Raw genomic sequence first — 24,421 nt, 5'->3', positions numbered from 1 at the left:
CTGTATATAGTATTGTCCATTAGTTGTGCGCATTAGGATTCACACATACGTGTGAAGTAATTATAGTTGAAATTCGGCATGCGGGAATAGTAGGAAAAACATAACTCGTGGCAAACCAGATGGCGCAGGCTACCGCCCAACACACTTCGCCCAACTAGATATCCATCCATCCTGTAAGTTTGTTTTTATTGCGACTCCATTCATTCACTTGGGGACTACGACGGCCGCTGAGTGCGCTTCTTGCCAGCTAAATGGGTTGCTGGGGCCTATGGAAGTGTCCGCTCTTTACCTTGTGTAGATTACTCTATGTCTGCGTCGGTCTGTTGCTGCAGTTGTTTTTCATAAAGAGCATGGTCGTGCTAATACACAAATTTTTTTTCGAGTTTGTGACGTTTCACTATTTCTCAGAAACCGCGCGTGGCGCGTTGTTCACCGGAGCCCCAGTGTGGTTCCGGTGACACGTCATTAAGCACTACGGGTCTTATGTGCACGAAATGTTTCTACTTTCATTTCGCCCTTGCGATACACAAAGCGATAATGAATGACAGCGCTGAAGAGATATCGTTGGGAATCCGATACACAAAGCGAGTGACAGTGCTTTTTATTTCGGACGTGACGGCGCTTACAGCGTGCCACCGGCGAAAGGCGGAACTCCCAGACGCGCCGCGCGAGGGTCGAGCTCATCTTAGTAGGACCCGCACCCTCGCACCCCGTAAGTATAGCATTCAAGGGCAACTCCGCTTCATTTTTGATATTTAGAAAACTATGTAGCCCTCTTCAGTATCATATAGGAAGACCCCATGTCAAATATTACGATCTAATTCCGTTTATATATTTAATAAACTGGCCAGCAAACCTTCAAGCAAGCCAAGTCGCCGAAATCTGCCAACTCTAGCGTGCGGCGCGAGGCGCAATCATCAGCGCAGTCAATGCCACGGAGTTGGAGCGGCCAACGTTGAACCACTACGTCAGAGGCATGTGTACGTCATTCTCACGTTTTGCTTGTTTTTACTTCTCAGAGTAAAATGGAACGATGACGTCATGAGTTTCCCCTCCCGGTGTTGGCTGACCGGGCGCTCACGTGATCACCGTAACGCGGATGCGCTAGTTTGCACTGCCCTGCGCGCTTATCGGTCTGTTTCTCCGCTCCGCTTCTCCTCTTTCGTCTTCTCCCCTTCCCCCTCTCCCCCGGGCCATCACCGTCCACGCCATGCGAAGCGACCTGCCCGCGTCCAAGAAAAAAAAAAAAAAAAAGACCCGCGCGCGTCGCGTGTCCTGTTTCTCGCTCCCTCCTGAACGTCACAAGACCACGTGGTTCGACGTGACGTGCCATGACTCTGACGACCCGAGACCAATGTTGTCTGACGCAACCGAAGTTTCGGTTTCGGTATCTGCTGATGTTTAAACTAGGATTACAAAAATAATATTCCACATTTCGCGAATCCGAAGACGTAGAGTTGTTTAGTAGTACTTTGTGAATGTGAGTCACATGGAAGCCTAAATTTTTCGGAATTGAGCGGAGTTGCCCTTTAAAAGATCACGAAAGCTAAGGAAGAATATAATTTATAGTTTTTCTGTAGTTATCTAAGTTACTAATATCATTTACGACTGCCCGCACGTGAATATCGGATTCGAAAGTGGCCATCCCCCTGTCGTTACCTGCAGAAATGTGGTCATTCCACAGCGGTTTGGTGTCGTCACTTTGCCCAAAGGCTAGTAACTCGCCCTTCGGGGTAGTCAAAGCCTCCAAAGCGCCATTTGACTACCCAGGGTAGTCATCTTTTCTTAGAGTGTGTGAACTAAAGTTGTGGCGGCATCACGCATGCGCTTAGTGATATCGGTCTATTCGTACCTACGCGCCGCTTTACACGCACGCACACCAAGATATTGACATGGACTGCGTTCCATTCTAACTCCCAGCGGGAGACCTTCGGTGCCTACACATTGACAACTTTCTCCCGGGCGTGTTTACACCGTCGAGCAGCCGCTGCTTGCTCCGGCGTATGTCTCGGCCGCACCACTCTTGCGCGCAAAGGCTTAGACCGCCGAGGAAACGGGCGACCGAAGGTAAGTTGAGGAGATAAAGAGCAGGTGGCGACGAGGGCGATTGCAGTAGCCCCAGCGCAACAGCAATTGGCCGAACTAGGTGCGCCTCAAACCCGACTATTATCAGCGAACGAGAGAGGGTGTCACCAGCACTGCCTAGAAGATCAGGTCGTCGTTCTCCTGCTCTGACATCACGGGCGTTGGCCGACGGACGTCGCGGTACAGTAGACAGGTGAGTGAATTGCGATGGATATGCTGTCGTAAGAACGAGTGTAGTAGACAGCAACGCACCCATGAGCAAGAAGTCATTTTATTTAGTAGGGTGCGTTGTTGGGCTAGCTGGTTCATTTTAGTTAAACATACAAAAAAAGCCGAGAGACGGTCGCTCGAGAGCTATTGGAAGCATTCTTTATTAAAAAGAGTGGGACGGCATGTGTCAGCGACACTTGTATTGTACTTCATTTTAATGAGTTTCAGTATTTGAATGATTGTGCACAAAATTAGTCAACTTTTATGTAGTGCTGCTTTACCTGTCGTGTGTATATATATGCTTGATGTTCCTGAGTAAAACTAGTTGAAAGTTAGCGCTTGTCTTGTATACTTGTTGTCCTTTTCGTTTTTGCGCTACTTTATATGTTTACCTAAGTCATTTTATAAACACCAATGAGATCCGGGAACCTATTTGACTGCGCAGATGGCGATCAAATACTTTCCGGTATAACGCAAAAAAAGAAAAAAAGGCTTGAAGTGTAGACTGAGTACTGTACGAATGGACGTTTGACAGTCACAACTTCTTTAGTAGATCAAATACCAGCTATACACAATTATTGAAGTAGAAACATGTTTAACGGCACACAGTAATATTCCTTTGGAAGATTATTGTTATGATACATAATCATAGAAAACGCAAGACGAAATTGCGCACGTCATGATTCTTAGGAACGATGTGATTGGTTTGTTTGTGGTAATATAGTGTACTTATTGCTACAAATGAGGGACTCAGTTTCAGGAGCAATAGTACTCAGATGCTGACTCAGGTCTCGAGCTTTCTAGTAGGAGAATATGCAAGCCAACAAAACTTAAGGTACTTAAATATGTTGCCTTCGAAGTAAAAAAATTATTTTTCAAAAATGTTATTCTTGAGCTTCAGTAGGTTTATTGATGAAAAAGGCCCGTAAGTAAAAACGGCTGTCTTACACCTTGACATACATTTCGCAGGAATACTTCTTCTTCATCACACGCGCGAACAGCTAAACGAACATTATCGTGGCTTCAACTGCACTTGGCACCTGTAATGCTACTTGCGATAGGTAGGCAATTTATTAAAAATTTTCGTAATGCAATACAGTTGATGTTTCATAACACTGCTTATTTGTAGGAGCAAGCACAACAAATATAAATTGAAGAAAAGTCCGTGCAGTTGTTGAGTCAGATTCTTATCAGAGCGGTGGCCAAAGCTTTACATTTTATGAAACTAGAATATTTCGTGTGCGTCATCTTTAATGCTACATAGATTTTGCTGTTTAATGCGAAAGCATTAACTGTCTCGTGGAGCGAGCCGCGCCAAACGGCACCTTAAATTCTTTCTCTAAGTGAAGCCAGCTCTCAACTATGAAACCACTCGAAAAGCAAGCCAACGGCACCTAAATTCTTCGATCCTAAAGAAGCAGAGTAAAGCTGATCGATTTTCAGCTTTAATCCCATTGGTTGGCGTGCCTCGACGAGGCTCTTATTTGTCGCTGCGCGTCAGTTTCAACGACCGCTCACCCCATGGCGCTGCGCGACCGTCAGAGCACCGTTAACACGGAGCGTCCAAGGTCAGCGCGCTCAGGAGAAAGTGCGGGCTGCCCGGCGACGGAAAGTACGCTGCAGATGAAATAAGAGAGCGGACGAGCGGCTTTTATGCGTTCGCATTCAGAACTCATAGAAAGTGCTTAGGTGTACCTAGAGCCTTCTTTTTATCGTGAAACTGAACAACAGTGGTTATAATAAAAAAAACATATACAACTTAGGAATATTATACTAGAGAAAGCTCTGCAGCTTCAAGCATTTACATCGAAAGCTGGAGTAATAAACTGGGTATTTATCTCCTTCAAAATTCCTCTGACGTATCCCTAGCCTAAATTTCGCAAGACTTGAGCAAACAAATAATTTCACAGGCAATCATCTACGCATAACAGTAATCGCAACCAAAAAACAATTCTGCAACGGCGGTTTGCAGAGCAGCGGCATCCATTCACTTCATATTTGAGTTTGTATCTTGTCTCGTGCTGTGCGCACTTGACACGTAGATCGGGAATCCCGGGTGTTTCAACGGAACTGCTCCATTACTGAGGCATGGACAACTCAGTGTCGCAGCCAACACGCGCCCGGTATCGTCGTCGACGCGGAAATTTTCCAAATACCTTCAGCATCCGTGAAGTGAAGCTCGCACACTTAAAATATAAAAGAAACTTCGTGTAAGCGAGAGCGAAGAGGCTACGTGAGTGAACAAACGAGTGAAAGCAGTGTGTTTCATTCAATTGATGAACTCAAGCGCTTTTGGAAACTGATGAAACGTCATAACCGTGCGCCAGACGACATGAGTCGTACACGCAGAGCAGATGACATTACACGTATTGTTTACGCAAAGGAACAGCACGACAAGCTTCTGGAATATCGAAACGTTCCCTTTCGCGAAGCCACTCGCACTTTTGCTTCCACTCATGTGTGACTACACTTCTGCTTCTTTTGCTTTCTACAGGACTACAGGAGCAAACAACGACTAAAAAAATAGTGGCGTTCTCACCTTGGTGTGGCACGAGATGGCGAAGTTGTCACGCGGGATCGCTCGTATACCCAAACATCATGAAGATCATTATCGTTCGGAAATCGGAACACAGTCACCTTTGGGCCTCCGGTGTAATGACTTTGGCACCGACGTACGCAATATTTCGACTGAATCGCTGTGCCGTTGAAGACGTATAAGGAAAACAAGTGTGCATTATTGGCACAATGACGCGGTCAAGACCAAGACGACGGAAGAAAATGTCGAAAGAAGAAGAAAAAAACCGCGCTGGGCTTTTTATTGGGCGTCGAACGCCGACGCCTGCGAATTTGGCATTCCGTCGCTGCCCAGGCGACAATTTCAGCTATGGGGTGACAAGACGTGACCGTCTGAATAACTGGGGAGGAGGAGGGGGGGGGGGGGGGGGGCGGTAGGGCGCTGGTATTGAAGTCGACGCCTCAGAAAATTTAATCCTTTGGACGCCAGATCTGATGTAGAATGACTTTATCTCTCCGAGCGCTCCGGCTTTGTATTGTAGGCAGTGTTCGTATCCATGGGCGTCCACAGAACTTTTTCCAGGGGGGGGCACCCGTGCACATAAAGGGCCGGGGAAAGGGGGGGGGGGGGGGGGGGTTAAGGGAAAAGAAATTGCCAAAGATGCGCGATTTCTGGTGTAAACTTCAAGGATAAAAAAAAACATTAGAAACGGCAAGGTAAACTGCCAAGCTTAAAAAATAGACTGGATTTTGTTATTGAACAAAGCGTTAAGTTTAATTATTCAAATTGCAGAAAAATTATTAAAATATGTTGACAACAAGAGTGCCAAGTCTCTGTGAACGTGAGTTCGCGGCTCACGCGAACTGATGACCAGCACGCAACACAAAAGGTTCACCAACATGCGACTGTAGTTAGTCTTCCTTGAATAACAGCTGCAGACGCCTTGGATTTTTCTGGGCAAATTGCGTGATTACACGGGTGATAAAGTCGTCCTTGTGTTTCATTACACACTCCCGGTGTACGCTCGTCATACAAAGGCCGTCCAGCCTATCGTTCCTCATAGTTGAACGTAGCCACGTCTTCACTCTCCTTAGTGTACTGAACGAGCGTTCGACAGTGCAGGTGGTAACTGGTAAGGCAAGAGCCACCTCGATGGCGTTTGCGACAGCGGGGAAGAACGTCTTTGCCTGAAGCAGAAGTTCGGGATAAGATATTTCTGAGCAGTCCCCAGTTCTGTTGAGCCACATCTCATACCAGGAGATGCCCTCTTCCTTGAAGTTGTCGATGCCGTAAAAGCCTTGGAGTTCATCGGCGAGAACAGCAAACTCAACGCGACTCAAGTGCTTCATTCTTGCTGGATGCAGCTGGAGAAGTCTGTAGCTCTTCTTGTTGCTTTCAGAAAAGCGGCGAGACAAAGAAGCATTGAGAGAGTCCAAGTACGGCACATATATTGCCACGCGGTAATACTCTTCCGGCAACTGTATCCCGTAGTTGTCTCGGTGGGCCTGCCGTGAGGCTTGTCTGGGTACAGATATCAACACGCCTAGATGATTGGCCGCTTCACTTGCTGTCTTCATGATATCCGAGAACTGCTCTTCAGCGTTGGTCCGGTGGCCGCGAAAAATATTCTGCAGCTCAGTGATGTGGTTGTGTACAGAATGGAAATTCATGGATACACTCTGCAAAATGTTCGTAACGGGTTCCAGCCGTGCGCTGTACTTCGCGACAATGTGCAAACAGACGATGAAAGATGAGCTCGTTGTTGCGCAGTGGAGGATATGAGCGCGTTCCCTCGTTGCAGCATTCGAGCTTGATTCCATTGATGCCAGGTCCTCGAGCGCTTCGACTATGGCCACGTAATGCTCAGAGAAGATCCGAATTGACTTGTATTTTGCAGACCACCTTGTTTCACACAGCATCGGAATGTTGGGCACCAATTTCCTTCGGAGAACGCTCTCACGGAAGAAGTTTATGGTTTGTTTGATGACCCCTATCGTGTTTCGAATTTCAGAGACCTCGTTCAGATCGTTGATCACGAGATTGAGTTTGTGGCTTGCGCAGTGGAAGAATAGTGCCTTAGGAAGCTCTTTCTGTATTATCCTGTTTACTTCAGCTTCTTTTCCAGCCATTGTAGAGCATCCATCGTATCCCTGTCCAACGAGGTTCGACAGAATCAGCCCGGCATCCTTCAAAAACTTCAAGATTGTAGCGGCGATGCAAGCGGAGTTCAGTTGTTCCAGCTCTAAAAATCCCATACACTGCTCCCGAACGAATGCCTCGGTTCCCGCCTTGTCAATAAAGCGAATCCCTATAGACAGCTGTTCTGTTCCTCCAATGTCCGCCGTTTCATCCGCAAGGATGGAGAAAGCCAACGCTGTGTTAGCTTCGGACACAATTTGCTCTCTCAGGATGTCGCCACAGATTGTGATGATCTCGTTCTGGATCCGGACAGAAGTGTACTTTGCGTTGCCAGCACAAGAAGCGAAGTGTTCCTGAAGTCGAGCATCTCCAGCTTCCACCCGAAAATCAAGGAGATCGTTGAAGACTCCACTGTCAGACTGCTTCCCGCGAATAGGCAAGTCATGCGTTGCGCAAAAGATGATGGTGGAAACTATAGGAAATAGTTTCTCGCGGTTCTTTTCAACTTGGTGATGCAGTGCTCTGTTCCGCTGCTGTGCAACGGGTAGCTGCTTGCTCATCATTACATTCATAAAGTCTTGTGAGGCTGCCATTGCTTCCTGGTGCCATTGGGACTTTACGTGATCCCTGCACGCCTCATGCATCTTTTTGTAGTTCATGAAAGCACGCACGATAAAGCTACCTTGAGTGCCGCGGTGAACATTCGGGGGAAAAGTGACGCAGTAACGGCAAAGGGCGCCTTTCGCTGTCGCTGAGTACGCAAGCCAAGGGGAGTAATCTGCCAGCCATTGGTAGCGGAAACTTCTTTTGACAGATGTTACATCTTTCTTAAAGTCGTACTTAACATCTGGCGTCCATGGGCCTTTAAGAAGGCGTAACTTCAAAGAGTCCGGGATGCTCGGGTGTTTAGCTTTGTCTAGAAACTCTCCCAAGTCATAATTATTAAAGACCCGAGTTGCTTCCTTGCTGGAGTCACCTTGGTTTAAACCCAAACAAGGGGAAGGGGAATCATCGTAGCTTACTACGTCGTGGGAGCTCACCGTTGGTGCAGTCCCTCTCGTAGACTCGACGATGTCAGCTGCTGTCTGCTGATGAAAGCTTGCTTCACTTTGGTCAGATGTGGCAACGTTGAAACATGTCACACCAGGATCTTCAGCAGGACAACTTGATAACACTTCGTCACACATCTGCTGACGCTTGAAGAAGTGTCGAATGTCCATTGTTTCGGATCGCGCTAGGCAAAGGTGACTAGAAAGTGCCTCGTGGGAGATGGCGAACAGGCGAAATGGACGGATTGATTGTAACGGACACAGTGAACAGTCATAGCGGGCAGTAGCTTACGTCTTTGGAATCGTTGTTTGTTCAATTCTTCACTCCACGCCAGCAAATCCCAGCACGGCGTACAGAACACCGAAGCCCGCGCAGTACCGGCAGATCGCAGTCGTGTCGATGACTATGCGGCTACCCTGGTGTTTTTGTTGCTTTCATTCGTCTGAAGTGTCTGACACTCGTTCTTATACACAGAAAACAAGGCAAGGTATATTATGTCACGTATTAAAGACTTTCAGCAATAAAAACAGCGTATATAATTAATTAACCTTACTATTAAGATAGATAACAATTCATCAAATTTGGTTTCGGTTTGATTTAACTGGAATCTAAAAATGATGGCGTAGCAACTTAGTTTCGTTGAAACGGTTCGTATTAAAAGGTACTACTCCCTCAACCTTGAATGCAGTACAAGTTTTTCCAGGGGCGAATTTATGGTTCAGGTTTTGAGGGTTTGGGATGGGGGGGGGGGGGATACAAAGAGATGTGAAGCCACGTGCGAATGGTACTTTGTTCCCCCGAAATGTAGTGGGCAATTTGATACAAAAACTCTACTGTACGATATAAGAATGCAAAATCCATGAAATTCATAAGAAAAAAATAGCATCGAACTTTCAGCTTAGAATTGTCCTCTATCATAAATATCTTCAATAGCCAGCCAGTGTTTCCTTCACCACCGGGACCTGACGGGCTAGATCAGTCATAATATGTGACATGTAAAGTCGGCTCGCAATCCTAAAGGGCGTTTTGTACGGATAGGGCGGACTTCTTGTCATATGGAGAACTCCAGTGTGTTGGCAAAAGTTGAGTAGCTTTTTACCAATGCATGCTCAAACTAAAAAAAAAAAAAAAAAAAAATGCTCCAATGTTGCAGGGGGGGGGGGGGCAACCGCCCCCCCTTGCCCCCCCTTCCGGACGCCCATGTTCGTATCACTGCTGTGCTCGCGCTCTCCCAGCTCCAAAGCCGCCTGCATAGCCGTGCGCGTGCAGCGTTCGTTTTTGGAAACACGATACTCACCTTGTACAACAAGCCCAGTACAGCTGACGCTGTAAAACTAACCCTTGTTTCGTAGCTTATGAACGTCAAAAGATTAATTTTCAACGGTATTTCAGCGTCGCACCGCCCCTGTAAATTAAAAAGAAATTTAACAACAAAAGCTAAAGCGTCTTTTAAATTTAGGTTTAGTGAAGACGATTATAAAGTTCAATTTAATGTGGAGATCGAAATATTTCATAAGAAAATGTGTAATATTATGACGAAAATAATCTCTGGAGAAGGGGAACAAGAGGGACAAAGGACAAACACAAATCTCCAAACACAGCTAGGTGACTGGTGCGCGACCGCAAAAATCCGCCTGGTCTGCGTATCGAACCCGGGACCTCTCCAGCTCGCTGGCACCTTTGCATTTCATTGCATTATAATCATGTAATATTATCTTCCGAAATTGATAAACTTTCGCCCATGATCAACTTTTTTTCACAATTATCAATACCACTGGAAGCTGTTGATAGCATGGTTGGAAAATGCATTGTATGACTGCTAACGATCAGGCTTTTCGAGCATGCAACGATGCTGTGTTCCCCCATTTCACGTTTATGATTGTATTTGTTGGGAATAAAGACATTAATATTATTAATACTGTTCTGCTCCTAGGGGTTAATCACAAGGCCTGCTTCTTTTTGCTGCAAAAAACTGTATGTCAAAATTGGCATGAGCCTGACGAGATTCAAAAAGAATGTTACTAAAATTAGACACTGAATTATATTGTCGTCAAGTGGGAATGTGACAATTTTGGCCCATTACTTAGCAAAAGTAACACGCGAATTGAAATGCAGAAGGTTGATCCCAGTTTAGGTACAGAACGCTAAAGCTAATCAATATATCTGCTTCAACTTCGCTCAGAAGCAGATGTCATATAACTTCAAAACACATAACGACTAACTTTTAAATAATTTTTGTTTATCTCAAGGAAGAAAAGAGAACATACATTTTACCAATGGTTTCTTGAGTTCAGTATGGCTGGGCCCCTCCTGATGATTAAAGGCTCAAATCCCGCGATAACTTTGAAACCTTTTGTTGATGACACTAACGACTATTGCATTTTCACGAAGTAGTAGCAAACGAAATTGGATATAAACAAGACTGGCCGTTCCGTCTTCTCTATATCCAACATCAATGGAAAGCATAAAAAAATCCTGAACTTTTAACCAAACAACAACCCTTTTGCGCTTAGAAAAATTGATAGACTATGTGTAGTGTTCGTGCGAGTGGACGAACAGGATTGAAGAGAGCAGCTCGGCGAGTGGCGAGGTGGAATGACTTTATTCCATGACGGAGCGAGCTAGAAGAGCGCGCGGCCGGCAGGCATGCGTAACTTATAACATGTTATCAGAGAGGAAAAGGGTAGGCAGCGGAGGAGCGATCAAAAGAAAACAGGGGCGCGTCATACGTGCTGAAACGCGCGTATAAACATAACAATCCTCGGGCCTAAATAAGTTTGTTCTACACTCAACAATAGGCTAGGGCGCGTAGCGGTCCGGTGGTCTTCGTTGGCGAGAAGGGTATCGCCGCTCCTCCTGCTGAGCTGGTTCCGCTGGTGGTGGTCGAGCAGGAGCCACTTCTTGTGGTGCTGGAGTCTGCAGGCAGGCTTCTGGTACTTCGGATTCCTGAAAGGTCCCAGTGACGTGGAGATGTCCCCTTCCGGTGGCACCAGAACAATGTGGTCCTTGTGCCGCACCCACTGAAACACACCTCGCGGCGTGGTTACGCACAACTTGTAGGATACCGGCCCCGTTTGGGCTAAAATCGTGGCTCTAAACCACTTGTCACCAGGTCGAAAATTTCGGACCCGCACACTGTCGCCTACCGAGAACCGTTACCAAGCCGACCATTTGAACGCCGTTTTAGCGTCTGGGTAAACTGCCTTGCAGAAACAGTCTCCCTGGTTGAAGGCTCGACAACATCTAGCTGTGTGCGGAGACGCCTGCCAAGCAATAGGACGGCTGGCGCTTCCCCGCTTTTAGTGTGCGGCGTGTTCCGGTAAGCCAAAAGAAAGTCCGCCAGTGCCTCGTTCACTGGGAGGGCGATATCCTTGCGCAGTGCGGCCTTCAAAGACTGGACAAAACGTTCCGCTTGGCCATTACTACTTGGATAGTACGGTGCCGTGCGAATATGACGTGTACCGATCCTGCGCATGTAGCTTGCAAATTCAGCAGACGTGAATTGTGTGGTCCATTATCTGACACGAGCGTTTCTGGGAACCCAAAACGACAAAATAGTTCGTGCAAAAAGTTTATGTTTCGTTCGGTCGTTGTCTGCTTCATTGTGAAGACTTCCAGCCATTTCGAATGAGCATCCACAACAACAAACAGCATGACGCCTCTATAAGGTCCCGCAAAATCCACGTGGACTCGTTCCCAGGGACGAGTGGGCCACGCCCACGGGTGTAGCGGAGCAGGGCAAGGCAAATTACGCTGCAGCTGGCAAGGCTGGCATGCGCCTACCTGTCGCTCGATGACCTGATCAATTGTCGGCCACCACACGGAGCTTCGTGCCAGCTCCTTTGTCCTGACAACTCCGTGGTGTCCTTAGTGCAACTCCTCAAGCATGAAGGACTGGAAACGTCGCGGAATGACGATACGGGTACCAAGCATTAGGCACCCTTGCTGCAATGAGAACTCGCAGCGCCTGTAGAAAAAAGGCTTTAGATCGTCACTCGGCGCGATTCGGCCAACTGTTCTCCACGTACTGCACGATCTGCTTCAACACCGGGTCTTTGTCTCGCGAGCCACGTCATGGTGGTTAACCGGTAGCGTACTGAAGCGTAGTAAGAAGAAACATTCTTCTGACGGCTCTTCGTTAAGGCCGTTTTGACCTTGAAGAGGCAGGCGTGATAAACAATCTGAATTGGCATTTTCCTTTGATGACTTGTACTTTAGCGTAAATGTGTGCGCGGAAAGGAGAACTGCCCAGCGCTGTAGTCTGGCTGCTGCTAGGGTAGAGATGCCGGTCTTCGATCCCAGGATGGTCTGCAAGGGCCTATGGTCCGTTACAAGAACAAAACTGCACCCATAGAGGTAGTAATGAAATCGTTTTACACCGAATACCAGTGCTAACGCTTCCTTTTCTATTTGGCTGTAGCCTTCTTCCGCTTTAGTCAAAGTCCGTGACGCTTAAGCAATCGGACGACACTGCCCATCTGGAGCGACGTGAGACGGGACCGCGCCGACGCCGTACGCTGAGGCGTCGCCGGACAGCTGCAACGGTGCTCCAGGATCGTAATGAGTCAGCACCGGCGGAGAGGACAGCAGCCTCTTCACTTCCAGGAACGCTAATTAACATTTGTCGCTCCATGACCAGCGCACGTCGCCGCGCAAAAGCCGGTTGAGAGGTGCAACCACGCTGGCAAGGTTAGGAATAAATTTTCCGTAGTAATTCACTAGTCCCAGCAACGACTTCAACTGGTGCGTGTCAGCTGGCCTCGGCGCTTTCATGATAGCTTCGACCTTATCAGTGGCTGGCTGAACGCCGTCGGCTTACGATAGGCCCCAAGTACTGCAGCTTATCCTTGAAAAATTATCATTTCGACAGTTTTACTTTGACGCCTATCCCAGATAACCGTTGCAACACAGCCTCCAAATTGCGGAAGTGTTCTTCGTCAGTTTTTCCTGTTACCATAATGTCACTGATGTAACAAGTGACTCCTTCGAGACCCTTCAAGATATTGTCCATTATTCGCTGGAATATCGCCGGTGCGGACGCGATGCCAAACGGAAGGCGACTTACGACGTAGAGCCCCTTGTGAGTGTTCAAAGTTAGGTAACTCTTAGATGACTCATCCATTTCTACCTGCTGGTATGCACGGTTGAGGTCTAGCTTCGAGAACTTTTTTCCTCCGGCCAGGACAGCAAATAATTCTTCGAATTTACGGAGCGGATAGCTCTCGGAGTCTAGGATTGGGTTTAGCGTGACTTTATAGTAGCCGCAAAGTCTAATAGAACCATCACGTTTGATGACTGGCACTACAGGCGTCGCAAACTAACTGCTGGCAACGGGAGAGATTATGCCTAATGTTTCAAGCGTATTAAGTTCGTCTTCTACGGCTGCACGTAATGCAAACGGTACCGTTCTAACCTTCAAAAATCTAGGTTTTGATCCTTTTTGAAATAAAGACGGGCTTTCTCACCATTGATTTTGCCGAGCTCGTCGCTGAAAATATGCTTGAATCTTTCCAGAAGCCGCTCAAGTTCAGCTGGAGGCTGTTCGAAGTTGGCGAGGCGCGCGTGACGGCGTTGACGTCTCGAATGCGGTCCCAGTGAAGCTGGACGTGAGAGAGAGAGATTTTGGGGGTTAATGGCGCAAAAGCTGCGAGGCCATCTGCGCCAAACTAATTGTAAAGATAATTGTATTAAAGGAAAAGTTTTACAAAAGATTGACCAAAAGGCTAGAGTCGGTGTAAAAGGCCAATACTGCTAAGAAATTTCATTACCCGTTCAAAAGAGACTAGAGGATTCTCTCCCACAAGGAGAGCAGGATGAAATGGGATATGATATTGGAAAAATTCAGGGAAATGAATGCGGCGCTTGGACTGAAGGCCGGGACACTGCCACAAGATATGCAAAACAGTGAGCCTGTCACCACACTGATCACACACAGGTGGATCTTCTCCTGAAAGCAGATACCTATGAGTTATAAATGAGTGTCCAATTCTCAGGCGGCACAACAACGTTTCATGAAGTCGGCTCTTGCATGAAGAACTTTCCCAGACTCCCAATGCAGGTTTGGTAACATGAAGCTTGTTATCGCACTCCATGTCCCATTCCAATTGCCAAGAATGAAGAATTGAGGACTTCACCAAGGGTTTAATATCTTGATAGGGTAGACAGGAGAGCGATTGTGGAAGGTTCCCAGCAGACCCTGCAAGTTTGTCGGCTTCTTCATTGCCATGAATGCCAGTATGACTGGGCACCCAACAAAATTTTATATTTTGACCCCCATGCAAAGCAGAGTTAAGTTTATATCGAATTTGTTGTACAAGCATATTTTTAGTATCTTTAAAAGAGCAAACTGCAAGAATCACACTTTGAGAGTCAACAAACAGGACTGCCCTCAGTATTTTACTATTGATAATATATTCAATCGCCATTGATACCGCATAGAGCTCCGCAGTAAAAATGCTGGCGATACAATCAAGTCGTTGAACCTTGGAGAAGCTTTCAGAATACACAGCACAACCGACAAAAGAGGAGGTCTTGGCACCATCAGTATAAACATGAAGATAACCATCATACTTATTTCGCAGTTCTCCAAACTCTTGCTTAATTACAGCATGGGAAATGCCGTGTTTGTTGAACTTTGCGAGAGACCAGTCGGATTCAACTCGCTGTGTTTTCCAAGGTGGAATACCGTTGACTTTCCGAACGAGGACGACCTGGTCCAGAGAAAGGTCCAGCGAGGAGCGAAGATGTTCAATGCGGAAGCTTAGCGGTCTTACAATGCTTGATTTATTTTCAAAAAGGCGATAGAACCTTGACATTGTGAGGGAAGAGTAAGTCGGATGCTGAGGATCGGCCAGAATCTTGTAAGCATATGTTAGACTAAGATATGTACGTCGTTTGTTCAGGGACAGCTCATTAGATTCTGCATACAAACTAAGGACGGGGGATGTCCGGAAAGCTCCTGTTGCCAGTCGCAAGCCAAGATGATGAACCGAGTCCAACATCTTAAGGGCAGAGGGCCGAGGCGATCCATACACTACTGCACCATAGTCAAGACGGGATCGTACAAGGGCATTGTATAGCTGTAGGATACATTTTCTATCAGACCCCCAAGACTTGTGAGATAAAACTTTCAGAAGGTTTGTTGACTGAAGGCATTTTTGCTTGAGCGCTTTAAGGTGGGAAATAAAATTAAGCTTTCTATCAAATATTACACCAAGAAATTTGTGCTCCTTCTTAACAGGTATAGGAGTTCCATTCAATTCCAGGGATGGATCCAAAGACAGCCCGCGTCGCAGAGAAAAAGGGACACAGACTGTTTTTGAAGCAGAGAACTTGAACCCATTTTCGTCGGCCCACTTGGACAGTTTGTTTATGGCTAACTGCAACTGGCGCTCACAACTAGAAAGGTTACAAGACGATGATGAAATCTGTATATCATCAGCATAAAGAGAATATGATATAAAGGGTGGCAGCAGTTGTGCGAGTGAATTCATTGTTAGCAAAAACAAAGTCACACTTAAAACACCCCCTTGGGGGACTCCATTTTCTTGAACAAAGGAATCAGATAGGGCTGAGCCGAGACGAACTTGGAAAGTCCTGTCTGTCAGATATTCCTTTATGCTTCGCCGCATACGGCCACGAATATTACAGGCATACAGGTTTCGGAGAATTCCATACCTCCATGCTGTGTCATATGCCCTTTCTAAGTCGAAAAAAACTGCAACACAGTGCTGCCTGTTTACAAATCCTTCACGTATCACAGTTTCTAGGCGAACTAAGTGGTCAAGGGTAGATCGACCTTGGCGGAATCCACATTGATTTTTATCAAAGACCCTCTGGCTTTCTAACATGTAGACCAGTCGCCTGTTTATAAGCCTTTCATATGTTTTCCCAAGGCAGCTTATCAGTGTAATTGGGCGGTAGCTTGATGGTTGTGAGGGGTCTTTGTTAGGCTTTAGGAGGGGGATGATCTGTGCATGTTTCCAAGCCTGAGGGAAACATGCCTTTTCTCACAAAAGATTAAAAAAACAGGAGAAGATTTTCAAGGGACTCCGGAGAAAGGCGGTGCAGCATTTCATAATGAATTCCATCAGGACCAGGGGCCGAGAGCTTTGTCACATTAAGAGCCATCTCAAGCTCGCATCTCGTAAATGGTTGGTTATAGGATGCTGAATTTTCTCCTGATACGAGAAGCTTTTGTCGTTCTGCACGAGCTTTTAACTGTCTGAAGGTGACACTGTAGTTGGCCGAACTAGACGAATTATAAAAATTTTCCCCGAGTATGTTACCAATATCTTTTAGTGATGAAGAAGGAGCATTAAATGTTGGAATGGCAAAGCACCTGTAATCCCCATTTACTTTCCGGTATCGGTCCCAGACCTCTTTAGCTGGGACAAAGCTGGTTAAAGAAGAGAGATACTTCATCCATGACTTCCGCTTTGCCTGCTTCCTAGTCCAACGAGCCTTGGCTTTTCGTCGCTTGAAATCAACAAGGTTGCTTGGAGTGGGGTATCTACGAAATCGGCCCCACGCCCTATTTTGGTCCGCCAGGGTTGTCGCACACTCCTTATTCCACCAAGGTTTACATTTCTTGGGTATATTACCAGATTTTTGTGGAATGGACTGCTGAGCAGCCTTTAGTATCTGCTCAGTAACATAAAGTGTAGCGTTCTCAGGGGACATAGACGAAAGAAGCGAAGGATCTAAAGTGGAGTGAAGATTAAAAAGCGCCCAGTCCGCCTTGTCTAATTTCCACCTAGGGACCCTCTTTAAAAGATTAGGCAATGGAACGGTACTCTCTAAAACAACTGGATAGTGATCACTTCCAAAAGGGTTATGAAGAACCTTCCAGGAAAAGCAAGGAAGCAATGAAGGTGAAGCAATAGAAAGATCGATGGATGTAAATGAGTTGTGTGCCGCACTAAAAAACGTTGGCTCTCTCCCATTAAGAAGGCATAACCCCGAAGACAATAAAAGACGTTCAATCACACCACCACGGGAGTCTTGACGGGTACTACCCCACATAGGATGATGAGCGTTAAAATCCCCCAAAATTAAAAACGGTTGTGGGAGCTGTCCTATAAGTCCCTGAAGCTCTTGAAGGTTTAAAGGAGCATTAGGTGGCAAGTATAAGGAAACAATTGTTACAAGGCGGTCTAGAAGGAGACGTACTGCAACAGCTTCCAGGGGCGTGCAGAGGGGGACTTGAGAACAAGCAACTCCCCTCTGTACGACCACTGCAACACCACCAGAAGGGGTGGAAGAGGGGCGATCTTTTCTAAAAACCTGATGACGTCTTAAAATATTAAAATAATTAGTGTTAAGATGGGTTTCTTGCAAGGCGAGAGCGATGGGTCGAAGCTGATCCATAAAATAGTTGACATCATCAATATTTCTTAAAATACCGCGACAGTTCCATTGCATAAAATGTAACTTAGTCATCTATAAAAGGTATGTAAATATAAAACTGAAAAATAAACTTAGTAAAATAAGTAAGACTGTAAAGTCAACACAAACTACGTGGAAGACATTGGGATCATCATTTGGGTGGGACAACAGGCTTCTTATTCTTTTTATGTTTACTGGAGGGCGTTTCCCTCTCCATATTGTCCTGGTCGGACCCAGGAGTGGACAGATTGTCAGCATCTGTTGACATCTCCACCTCCTGAGAGGTATCCGTTGCTTTTAAAACAGCGCTTGTCCGGCCAGGTGTGCGGGGGGGCAAACCCCGACCACGACCGGCTGGGGGGTTGCAGACGAACTGGGCGACGGGTCGTCTGAGCTCGTCTGGTCCCCTCCTTTCACAGGAGCTGCATGGGCACCATGCTGCTCCTTCGGTAGGGGGGCCCTCTCTAGCGAGCAAGAGCGAGAAGCTCGCTCCGTCTCCCCAGGGGGCGACCTAGGAGAGGGGGCAGGCGCGGCTGCTGCCGGCCTGTCCCTGGAAGGAGGAGCAGCACGCTTGCTACCACCAGGGGCTGGAGGAAGCAGCCGCTGCTCCTGTCGGGGAGCTGGGGCCCTGCAGTCGGCCGCCAAGATCTCGGGAGAGACCTGGGTGGCCCTTGACTCCGAGCGTGGTGCAGGGCCCCTGCGCACCACCTCGGCAAAACTCCCCTTTGACAAAAAGGAGAACCGCTTCTTGGCTTCTGGGTATGATATGTTTTCTTTAACTTTGATGGTAAGAATTTCCTTCTCTAGCTTCCAAGAGGGACATGCACGATAATAAGCAGGATGTGGTCCACCGCAGTTAGCGCAGAGGGCCACAGCCGCCTCGCAAGTATCGGAAACGTGACCTTGACTACCGCACTTCGCACACGTCTCCTTCCCTCGACAGCTGCGTGTTCCATGACCAAAACGCTGGCAACGGAAGCACCGCTGGGGGTTGGGGACGTACGGGCGAATGCGGCAGTTCAAGTATCCTGCCTTGACTGTCTCGGGGAGGGTATGTCTTTCAAACGTCAGGATAACATGTCTCGAAGGAATTTGTTCGCCATCTTTCCTAAACATAATGCGTTCACGGCGACGACACCGGCACCCTGGAGTCCCTCGAGGAGTTCTTCCTCACTTGTGTGCAAGAAGTCGTCCTCAGAGAGGACTCCACGGACAGTATTTAGTGTGCGATGAGGACTCACCGACACCTTCACGTCAACGATGGTAGTCAGTTTAAGAAGTGCGTCACTTTGTTTTTTTGTATTCACTTCCACGAGAAGGTCTCCAGTGTGCTGTTTTTTAGCCTTGTAGGAAAACCCTACAAGGTTTTCTAGCACCTTTGCTACAATAAAAGGTGACAGCTTGGAAACAGGTCTTTGTTCATCCAGCGAATGAACGATGAAAAACTTAGTAAACGTTTCTACTTCACATTCTTTGTCTATGGTTTTTTGTTCGGGGCAGCGCCTTTTAAGGGCGTGCCCTGAACGGGGTTTGGAAGGGTGGGGCGCCATAAAAGGGCAAAGAGTGTTCGGAATCCGCGGTGCACCGCCCACCACCGAGCCCAACAAGGGGTTAGGTAACGCACCATAACAAGAAGGGCTTGGCTGGAGACGTTACGCTAACAGTGCTGCCGGGAAACTATACCCAAGTGTGGGTCAAGACAGAGGTCTATTGCCACCCAAGGTTAGCCCTTGCCGCCAAAGAGGGGTGAAAAAGGAGCAAAAGAAATGAGAAGGAAGTGAAAGAACCAGGAAAGGTAAAAGCGAAAGATCGGAGGGGATAGTAGAAGAAAAGGCGACTAGACTGAATCATCCTGGCCGGGCCTTACCAGGACTCCCGTCTATGAGAAGCGGGGGCCGAAGTGGTGTATTGCCTCGCCCGGGGGGCCCCGAAGGGTCCAACCCTGCCCCGGGCTCAGCTCAACCACCAGGATGCCCCTTTCCCCAGACACGGGAAAGCCACGCACAGTCAGACGTGGGCGGGCGAACCCGCATGGCTCGGGGTCCGTGGAGACGCCACTCTCCAAACACCTGCTTTCACAGGTACCCCCTGCGGGGGAAGCTGGACGTGTTGAAGCCACTCTCGTCCCGAAAGCGGTTGTCCGGTCTGCGGTACAACATAGAGTGGTAAAAGTTTTTTTTCCTTGCCGCTGCTTTCGACGTTGACATGTGGCACGCCGTTGGGCTGGATGACTTGTCCCGTGTATGTGCGCAGCCGAAGAGGTGTTTTCTCGACGCGCAGACTTGGAAAAAGTCGCTTGTGAAGGCTGCTTGAAATAATCGATACGGCTGCCTCCGTGTCCAGTTCCATCGACAGCGGAGTGCCTTGAACTTGAACTTCAACAATGATGGCGTAGACCGAGCAGATGCTTTGACGCCGTTGAGAGGGAACTCATCTTGGGATTCCAAGGACCTGACTGGAAAACGTTTCTTGGGCGACTTTGTCTTTGATTTGCACGCTCACTGTATGTGCCCCTGACGGTGACACTTGTAACACGTTGCTTGTGCGTGAGGACACGTCGTGGCTTCGTGTTTGGGTGAACCGCAGCGAGAGCAATGAGCCGTTATCGCCCTTAGCTTGGGCCCCGAGCTGCGCAGCTTGTTCAGTTCGGCGGCGCTGTCTGACCTTGAGTGGGTCGCTGATGCGTTCTTGACAGCTGCCTCGAGTGACAAAGCACGTTCGATGGCTTTTTGGAGTGTGAGGTGCCTATCTTCACTGAACAAGTGCCGCTGGATATCTACTCGTCGGAGGCCGCAGACAAAGCGGTCCCGAAGTGACTCATCAAGAAACTTTCCAAATTCGCACGTTTGTGCGAGTCGCCGTATCTGGGCCACGAACTCTGAAATGGATTCATCTCCAGTTTGCGACCGTCGGTGAAATTTCGCTCTCTCGCCAATTACGGACGGCTTGGGTGATAAATGGTTGCGCAGTAGTTGCCGCAATTCTTCAAAGGACTTTGACGGCGGTGTTTCCGGAGCAGTCAAAGACTTGAGCAGAGCGTAAGTTTTCGGTCCGATCAAACTCACGAAGGCGTCTACTTGCAGTTCTGCCGGAACTTTGTTGGCTTGTAGAAAAGAGAACACGCGCTCTTCGTAGGAGAGCCAGTCACTAGTAGACTCATGAAAATGTTCCACTTGCCCGAAACTGGTGGTCATGGCCTCGGCGTCGACGACGCTTTTGGTGCTTTCGGCGCTGTCTCGGTTGGTTAGCTGGCCATCTCTTGGTTCATCTTCAGAAGTCATGATCCCAAGGCAGGTTCGGTGTCCTCGTCGCCATTGTGTAGTGTTCGTGCGAGTGGACGAACAGGATTGACGAGAGCAGCTCGGCGAGTGGCGAGGTGGAATGACTTTATTCCATGAAGGAGTGAGCGAGAAGAGCGCGCGGCCGGCAGGCATGCGTAACTTATAGCATGTTATCAGAGAGGGAAAGGGTAGGCAGAGGAGGAGCGATCAAAAGAAAAAAGGGGCGCGTCATACGTGCTGAAACGCGGGTAATACAACATAACACTATGAGTAACGTGAAACACTTCTCAAATCTAGTCTAGATTAAAACTTCTATGTCGAAATTTATTAAACGTTTTTAAATAATCCAGTTACTCGATACAAGTTATAACGGGACATCTCAAAGGTGAAAATAAGTTTTTAAAATGTTTGCAGCAATTGTGTTCGTCTGCCTCATTTGGTAGACATGAACTAGAGCAAATATTTATTGTTTATAAAGGGTTCAAAAGAAAGCAATAAGATTAATTTCTAAAAGCTAAAAGTCAGCCACACTGTCGCTAACCACAACGTAACTGGCATCCAAACAAATTTTGAACTAAATACAGCGTAACCAAGAAAAACAATGATATTTCTTTAATTTATATATATCTCGGTTTATGCTTCATTAAGATGTTTTATTGATCAATAATATAAGTCAAGACATAATTTAAAACTCACAGCGAAATATGGTCAGAATTTGTTTCTACAATAATATTTGGCAAGATGTATTTCTACAACAATTAATACTCAAACCGACGAAAACAGTTTAAACGTAGTGTTCAAGAAATGTTTTGTGCAAATATTGCCCACACCTTTGATGTAGCAGTGGATAATTCCTAGCAAACATTTGCACATGTTGCGGCTTCCATGTAGGAAAAGAAGTGAGAAACGTTTGAAAAACACCGGGACATTCGCTCTAACTTGACTTCAGAATAAAAAATAAAAAAATTAACGCGCCTTTACAAAAAAAGAAAAAAGAAACCGAGTAGCGTGATTTTTTTTTCTGGAATCAACACTTCTTTCATAAGTGGCCTAAACTTAATTGGTTTTAAGATTGTAGGACCTGTCACGTATTTTGTCTCTGCTTTGCTGTGGATGACTGGGTGGCGCGAACAATGTGTGCTAGGAGGAAGTCAGTCGATGTTTGATAGCGCACGAATTCGCAAACTAATGCCCGCTCTCGGCAATCGGAGATGCTTTTCCGTTTAAAATAGATTTCAAATAAACGCCATGAATGGCCTTTGCATAGTGTGGTACGTACTTTGCCCGTTGAAACTGTCTATTTCAATAATACGTGATGCTTGCGTAAATATAAACCTGGTTCGGCGCTGCAGAAGTCGTCTTGCGATCTACGAGGTCCGGGTGATAACGGAAACGGCAGTTTGATCTTAGCCTTTTAGGATAGAGTGAATCTTCTCTAAGGACTTCGCCACTCTGATCATAGTCAGATTAGGTAGCCCATGTGCTGTTGAAATTATGTGCTATTTTGTAGATCGGAGCGAGTGCATGAGAACCATATGTGAAATCTTCCTGTTCCGTGATTACATGTACAGCCTCCGCTGTTTCTTGAAGCTACCAGCAGGTACAAACAAACATTTTATAAATAGAGTACACACGTCTATGATATATATCAAGTGTTCGACCTTCCTTGGAGGATATTGAAGGTTTCGGGAGCAACGCAGGAGACATCAGTAGTTTTCCAAATTACATCTGCAATAAATGCGTCCATAAAAATTAGTACTTTCTCTGGCATTAAAACAATACAGAAGTGCCCCGCTTGGAGGATGAAGATATGTCGAATTTAAACGTGTAAAGTAAAATGGAGTAAGCAAAGAGCCCCCTTTTTATTGTCATCGATGTCTTAAAGGGATACTGAACAGAAATTCGGATTTCGCAAAATAAGGCCGTAGAAGCATTGAACGGGACGCTACGAACTCCAAAACATCATTTAAACATCGATATCTCAAACGAATGACCGTACTTTTGGAAAAGAAGGCCGCGTTCAAGCGAGCTCTTTGACGTCATTGTCCTCCGGGAGAATTTGAGAATGAAAGGAAGTGGCCTCACTTCTCTCCTGCTCTTGGGATGTAGCGAAAAGTTGAGGGATCGGAAATTGTGACGTGACTTTTTCTTGTCGATCTCGTCTGCAATGTTCAATCCCTCACTTCTTTTCCAAAAATATGGCGATTCGTTTAAGATATCGCGGTATGGGTGATGTTTTGGGGTTTTGCAGCGTCCCACCCATCCGGTCAGCCTTGCTTTGTGAGCTCAAAATTTCGGTTCAGCATCCCTTCAACACAGAATCTGTTTATGGGTGGGATTTTATACGAAAAGTGTGACGCTCCAGCGTAACAGAGAAAAAAAAAGCGTTACAGGCAGGTCTAGGATACAAAGACCATGCACATCCCATAGCAGGCAACGCATAAGCATCCGAAGCATTTAGAAAGCCAACTTAGTCATGATAACTCATACATATCACAATTACGCAGAAATATTCGCAGCTAGAGAGATTCACCGGGGTGCTGAGCAGATATCTAACCCCGGACCGTGCGATCCGCAGTCCGACGTCTTTGCTCGGCGCCAGAAGGAGGAGATGAAAAAGAGCGCCAAGCAGCTGGAATAAGTATAACTTGTCGCGAACAATCGCCTGCCTAGCACACGTTGTACGCGGCGACGTATATTTCGTAGATGTAGAAGGTCTTGCACCAGCTGTGGCTACGGGGAGACAATGTACAGGAGATTCATATTTCCTTTTACAATGACTTCAAATTTTCTTGGAAGGTTACGTAAAGTCGTTTGCTCACGAGTCGTTTGTTCAAAGTCAGTTGCCCACGAGGCGTTCAAAAGCAACTGTTTTCCGCATGGGCAATGCATGAGCGGAAAAGTACTAGAGAATAAATATAAAACATAAATCATATCATCGTGACTCAAGCAGAGCCAATGCTGTTTGTGCGTATCTCCGGCACGTTTCACAAGTTAGATCCAAGAAGGAAAACTTACTGGTAGATTTTATATAAACCTCAAGTTTAATGTGGTCTTTCTACGTTAAAGGATTTGAGCTTCGAGGAACGAAGTAGTCTACGTTGGAGCTTGGAAAAGTGAAAAAAAAAGTAACTGTTTTCAGAATGATTAACTGTTTTACCTTACCTTCACGAAATTTCGCATAACCTCAAAAAAGTGGGACGGTAAGTTTGTGTTGATGTGGTTTTCTCAACACCAAAGAAGCTGGCCGGGTTCTGCAGAAGTGTAAATTCAGTGTTTAAATAAACATTATGTGCAGTAAAAAAGAACAAAATTAATTCGCGACTTCTGTGGATCGAATTGTCTGCTCCATTCCGTTATCATTCCGTTATATAAGTCAAACAGGACGTTTTCTTAACTCACGCCTCAGGAAACGCCAGGGTTTTCCCCAGGAATTAAAATTAAGGGGAGGGGTGTCTAAATTTTTAGGGGGTGGGATTAGGGGGGCATTGTGAATAATAATAATAATAATAGTAATTGTTTATTGCTACCAGCATAGAAAAGTTTGGTATTGCGGATGCATCAAAGCCAACACGTGGCTTGTGCGACGCCATCCTCCAATAAAAAAAAACGATATTTAGGATGGGTAGTTACTGGAAATACAATAATATAAAACATTAATATAATATAAAACATAATATAAAACAAAACAAAAATAATAATAATAATTTTATTCGGCTTGTTCTTTCTTCAGCACGTTCGAGGCGGGTCAGTC

The 24,421-nt window shown here is 46.5% G+C and overlaps 2 protein-coding genes and 1 pseudogene across 2 annotated transcripts; all 3 read right to left on the bottom strand.

Moving 5' to 3' along the window:
• Positions 1 to 5,721: 5,721 nt before the first annotated feature.
• On the bottom strand, positions 5,722 to 8,169 carry LOC121836025 (zinc finger MYM-type protein 1-like). Its single transcript, XM_042290642.1, has one exon. It carries the CDS (start codon positions 8,167 to 8,169, stop codon positions 5,722 to 5,724), a length of 2,448 nt encoding a protein of 815 aa, XP_042146576.1.
• A 2,553-nt stretch (positions 8,170 to 10,722) lies between these two features.
• On the bottom strand, positions 10,723 to 11,539 carry LOC121836023 (annotated as a pseudogene).
• Positions 11,540 to 19,884: 8,345 nt separating this feature from the next.
• Positions 19,885 to 20,580, bottom strand: LOC121836022. The gene has a single exon (XM_042290641.1). It carries the CDS (start codon positions 20,578 to 20,580, stop codon positions 19,885 to 19,887), a length of 696 nt encoding a protein of 231 aa, XP_042146575.1.
• Positions 20,581 to 24,421: the final 3,841 nt, after the last annotated feature.

This window comes from Ixodes scapularis, unplaced genomic scaffold, assembly GCF_016920785.2.
Source record: "Ixodes scapularis isolate PalLabHiFi unplaced genomic scaffold, ASM1692078v2 PGA_scaffold1__304_contigs__length_218370807, whole genome shotgun sequence".
NCBI classification, from domain to species: domain Eukaryota; kingdom Metazoa; phylum Arthropoda; class Arachnida; order Ixodida; family Ixodidae; genus Ixodes; species Ixodes scapularis.
Note: the sequence above shows the minus strand (reverse complement) of the source record. Positions and strands in the feature narration are given on the sequence as shown.